Source organism: Manihot esculenta, chromosome 4, assembly GCF_001659605.2.
Source record: "Manihot esculenta cultivar AM560-2 chromosome 4, M.esculenta_v8, whole genome shotgun sequence".
NCBI lineage: Eukaryota > Viridiplantae > Streptophyta > Magnoliopsida > Malpighiales > Euphorbiaceae > Manihot > Manihot esculenta.
This window is the reverse complement of record NC_035164.2, coordinates 32,362,788-32,368,505: the sequence shown is the minus strand read 5'-3', so window position 1 is coordinate 32,368,505 and position 5,718 is coordinate 32,362,788. Positions and strand designations below refer to the sequence as shown.

The following is a 5,718-nucleotide window of genomic DNA, read 5'->3' as shown; positions in this document are numbered from 1 at the left end:
GGAGAATTATAACAAAAGGGATGAGTGGCTCCTCTTTCTAGCTAGGCAGGGGTTTATATAGGTAGACCTATGCACGTACGAGGCAACCTGATGACAGAATCACCATTCACCATGAAAAAAATAATAAAAAAATAAATTTTTTGCTTGCCATATTTTAATTTTCACCTGCCATATTTAATTTAATTTTTCTTTTTCTTTTCTTATTTTATTTATTTTTTAGGATGTTTATGATTTCTTTTTCGGTTAGAATAATTTTTTTTAATTAAAAATATTTTTTCCATTTTAGAATAAATTTTCCTTAATTAAAAATGTTCTTTCCATAATTAATTTTTTATTTATTTAATTAAAAAATATTTCTTTTTTACTTTTCTTATTTCAATTTATTTTTTCATTTTTTATTTTTTATTTCTTTTCTTTTTTTATTTCTTCCATTATGATAAAATAAAATTCGGTAAATACTTGAAAAATAAAATACAACCCTCTTAATTTTTCTATCTTTACTGAATAGCACTTACCTCTTGATGTGCAAGTCTCTTCTTTTATGGCCATTAATTTAGCTTTTTTTTCTACTCTTTTTTTTTTAGTTTAAGATTTGAATTATTTTTTAATATTTTTCATGAATTTCATTTAATACGTATATAATTAAATTAATAAATTAAATAATTTATTTAATAATTTAAAAATAATTTTACCATGATAGAGACATGGTTATACATGCTTAAGAGGTGATTTACACTTTAACATAAAAATGATCGAGTAGTAATAACTCTAGGATAAGCTGACTATAAATTGAACCTCTCTTTTTTTTATGTACTAAATTGAAGTTATAATTTTGATCGGCGTAAATTGATTAATGGTATGAAATAAACGTAAATATATAATTAATTAGGGCAACTTTATAATTTCTGTATATTAAATTAAGTACAAACTTTACATGTTAGGACTAATAGATGTATATAAAATAGTACTTTATGCATGATGATTAAGCTGCATATTGCTTGAAACAGAATAAATCTTTAAAGACATGACATAAAAATCAATAAACAGAATTAGTATAGGATTTTAGTTATTAAATATTTTGTTATTGAATCTTTGATATTTAGAAAAATTTATTTATTGATTTTTCAATTTTATAAAAAAATTATTTAATCAAAAGGATAAGCCTTTTTTTTTTCTTTGGATTACTTATTGTATTTATAATCATTAAATAAGTGGTGAAACCTATTTCCGCTTTCAAAGTAAGTCGTCTTTGCCCAAGTGTGAACTGCAGGAAACTTTCCAGTGATTCCATTCCTTCTTTTTTACTTCTAGGTCAACCCAACCTGCATGGGAAGAAGAGGGTCAGCCAAACAGCGGGCAGCTCCATTTTTAACGTTTGCTGAGGCAGACCAATTAAGCATTTTAGAAAAGGGAAGGGAACTTCTCACCGAAGGGAGCAGTAGGAATGAAGGTGGTGGGAAGGTACTGCTTCTAGAATGCAAGCTTATCCTTTACATTTTTTTAGTCTATCGCTATTAAAATAATAAAAAAAATTGTTGGATGAATTAATCAAAGTGACAAATGGTTACGGTTTGGTGGAAAACAACAAGGAAGGGCTAAAATCCTCGTTCACAATATGAATTCGTACGCAAGATAGCGAATTGGATCCCTAATTCATAGATGGGAATTGATAAATCAAAAAAGCAGTAGGAATGGGTCAATGACACTCTCTCCCGATGCTTTGCTAGAATCTCGTTTTCACAATTTTTTTTTATCATACATAAATATAGTTTTCAATAAAATTTTTATTTTTTTTAAAAATTTACTGTTGATAAATTTACAGATTTAGAAATTCATTTTGAGTTTGATAGTTTTATTAAATTATCTTGATTCTAGTATGAATATGAGATTTCAATAGATTTATAGGATCTAAACAAAAAAATTCCTAACAATAAGATTGTGTTATATAAAAATAAAAATACTAAATCAAGAGGACGATAAATAGAAATTCAAACAGGTGATATTTTAAAATTTTTTTACAATACTTAACCGCTAACATTTTAATATATCTTTTTAAACGGAAGGATTAACCAATCAATTTTTTTTTAATATAAGAACTAAACAGTAAATTTTTTTATTGTTAATATTAATAAATACTGTACACTAAGCAATTAACTAATAAAATAACTATTTAATGATAATATTAATTATCATTAAATTATCACAATTAAATTATAATCATGGTTAATTATATACCGTTAAATAATTTATTGATTAATTAATGAACATTTACTTTTACTATTATTATATCATTGTTTTATTTTTTTAATAACTTTATTATTATTATTATTAAGATTTAAAGAGGATAAATATTAAGAATTTGAAGTCTACTGCTAAGGTTTTTAAGTTTTTAAATTTGTTAGATAATTTTTATTTGTTTTAAATTATTTTGTTTGAGTCATTTTAAGACTTTGTTATGAGCAGTGCTTAAAGCACTCTTCATAATCTATTATATATACTACTTTTCTATCCTTCTCAAATCTTTGAAAATGCAGGAACTGACTTGTTAACAATGGCAATATCTAGGGACTAAATAGTAAATCTTTCTATCTATAAAATCAATTATTTGGTACAATTCAGGTATGATTTCGACATGATTCTTAACAAGGAACCAGAACCATAACCAAATAGTTAAATAATATTATTACGATTCAGTTCCTGCAACATTACTACTTTTTCTGTTTCAGTAGGTTACAATTTTTTGGTTCATCTCGGTTTAGAACCTTAAAAAATTATGCACAACTCTACCTAAACCATTGGATTATGAATTAAAAAGGACAGTGGACCCCCTAGTAAGGGTAGATTATGCAACTATGTCTTTCTGTTTGTCCATCGCTTTCATTAGAATGGTGACTTATTTCCTCATCATCTCTTCACCGAGTGCAAAAATATTTTTATTAAGTTAAGTCTCAAATAACTCACAAATAATTATTTTATTTTAATTTTTATTTATTTATAGTTTTCTAATATATATATATATAATTTAATAATTTATAAAATTAAGAGTTAAATTCTTAAAATATTATCATATAATTTTAGTATTATAATTTATAAGGCTATATTAAAACTGTATAAGATATAAAACATATTATTAAAACTATATAATGAAATCTTATCACTAAAATCATTAAATAATATATATAAAATCAATTATTCCGTACACTATATATAAAATCAATTATTCGGTACGTTTCACATATGATTTCGGCATAGCTTTTAACAAAAAACTAGAGCCAAAACCAAATAGTTAAATAATATTATTATAGTTCAGTTCCTTCAACATTAATACATTTTCGATTTGTACGGTTCTTTGGTTCATCTCGGTTCAGAGCCCTCAAGAATTATGCACAATCCTATCTAGATCATTGGTATATGAATTAAGACGAACATTGGACCCCTAGTAAAGGTAGATACGTCTTTCTGTTTATGTAACTACGTCTTTCTGTTTATCCACTATTTTCATTAGGATGGCGACTTATTTCGTCAGCTTTTCACTGGGTGCGAAAATATTTAAGTCACATAGTAGCATTATAGAAAAATAAAATTTTAATCAGCTATGGAGAATTGGTGCACCTATTCTGTATTTACCAAGTTGGTGGATAAAGAATAAGTGTTACTCTCAGCCAAATTTTTTATCAATTAATATTAAACTGCTAACTGTCCAAAGCTTATAAATATCAAGCAGCTTTGATTTATATATAGAGAAATTGGCAAGTCTGATTTGAAAAAGAAAAAAGAAATAGGCAAGTGTTTGTTTTTTTTTTTTTTAAAAAAAAGAAAATAGGTGTTTTATAAGAATATTATGGACAATATTATAATTGTAACATGCGATCCTGTGAACTTTAAATTGGTAATAAAGAAACGACAAAAAAAAAAAAAAAGTAGAATCAAGAACACAGCTGCAGAATCTGCTAATATATTATTAATATAGCCTTCATTTTTCCTTTTCTTGAAACTTGGCAATTTGAGTGAGAGATCAAACACAAATTAATCAAAGATCTATCATGGGTTTTATTAATTTTTCTATGTATGACACTCATTCATAGCAACACCAACCCACAAATCTTCAATCCTCTTAAGATCTTCATGGTGAGAAGTTCTTGGAACATCTGGTCGAGCAAGAATCCACACACTTTGCCACATTCTCTTCCCCTGACAACCCACAAACAAACAAAATCAACCCACTAATTCTATATCAATTATAAAAATTAAAGAAAATTACCCCTTCTCACTTGTATCTATGAGGGAGAGAGAGATGATTAGTTAGTAATTTAATTACCTGGGTCTTGTTTGGTGCTGAAGTTGGTGCACAAAGAGGAAGCACAACCAAAGTTGCAGAAGTAATGGGTTTGCTCTTTGGCAGTTGAAGTGGTGAGGGATGATGGAATGATGCAATCTTTCAAGCACTTAACGCCACATGAAATGGGAGAATTACCGGGAGGAGTAATTATACATTTAAGGAAGCAGCTCTTGTAGCAACCGCCGAATGAAGCAGCAGACTGCCCGACAGCCATACCCAACACCACAAAAATCACCATAAGGGATCTAGCCCTTCTTTCCTCCATTGTCTCCACTTTCTTTTTCTAGATCAGTAGGAGAAAAGGATGTTATGACAAAGGGGGATGAGTGGCAACTCTTTCTAGCTAGGTAGGGTTTTATATATGTAGACCTATGCATATCTGAAGCAACCTGGTGATAGAATCACATTCACCATGAAAAAAATAATAAAAAAATAATTTTTTTGCTTGCCATATTTTAATTTTCACATGCCATATTTGTTTTTTTTTTAATTTTTTTTATATTTACATAATTTTGTTTTCTTATTTAATTTATTTTTTGAACATGTTCATGAATATTTCTTTGTAGGTTAGAATAAATTTCTTCTTTAATTAAAAATATTTTTTCCATATTAGAATAGCTTTTCCTTAATTAAAAATATTTTTTCCATAATTAATTTTTTATTTCCTTAATTAAAAGATATTTCTTTCCATATTTAAATTTTTTACTTTTTATTTGGATTTTTTTTTCCTTTTTTATCTTGCCTTTTTTTTTTTAATTTTTTCCATTATAGTAAAATAAAATTTGGTAAGTACACTTGGGAAAAAAAATCCAACTTGTTTTTATGTAAAGTCTCTTATTTGTTGGACCTATGAAACATATGATAGAAATCTATTTAGATATAGAGGCCTATTAGAATGCCTTGAAAATACTTTACAAAGTGTGATGAGTCTAAAACCTTATAATAATTAGGTTTATTAGTTAATTTTTTCTTGGTTTGTAATTAATTCTTTTTCTCTTTACTTCTTTCTTATGTGTGTTGATTTAACTTTTTTTCTTCTCATAGGACTTGGATTATCTTTTATTTTTGTATGCGCTTCACCTAATATATATGTAATTAAATTAATAAATTAGATAACTCATTTAGTAATTTAAAATCAATTTTAACACGATAAAGACATGGTTATATATGCTTAAGGGGTGATTTACATCTTGGCATGAAAATAAGCAAGTAGTAATGACTCTAGGGTAACATGTCCAGAAATCAGACATTAAAGATGCATATTTAGAAGCCTAGTGAGGCCTTTTTTTTGCTATATGCTAAAATAAACTTATAATCTTTGCATGCTTAGGTTCCTATTTCTAGCGTTGATTGATTAATGGCATGAAATGAGTATAGAT

At 26.8% G+C, this 5,718-nt stretch overlaps 1 protein-coding gene across 1 annotated transcript; it reads right to left on the bottom strand.

Moving 5' to 3' along the window:
* Positions 1–3,954: 3,954 nt before the first annotated feature.
* Positions 3,955–4,604, bottom strand: LOC110612675 (thionin-like protein 2). Its single transcript, XM_021753453.2, has 2 exons — positions 4,319–4,604; positions 3,955–4,191 (listed from the first exon to the last, which is right to left on the bottom strand). Exons 1-2 carry the CDS (start codon positions 4,602–4,604, stop codon positions 4,124–4,126), a joined length of 354 nt encoding a protein of 117 aa, XP_021609145.1. The 3' UTR covers positions 3,955–4,123.
* Between the last annotated feature and the right edge of the window lie 1,114 nt (positions 4,605–5,718).

What these genes read in the sequence shown, in the direction of transcription:
- LOC110612675 (XM_021753453.2), bottom strand. Translation starts at nt 4,604, where the DNA reads ATGGAGGAAAGAAGGGCTAGATCCCTTATGGTGATTTTTGTGGTGTTG. An exon ending in CAGCACCAAACAAGACCCAG is followed by an intron (nt 4,192 to 4,318) that starts GTAATTAAATTA and finishes GTGGGTTGTCAG; the next exon opens with GGGAAGAGAATGTGGCAAAG.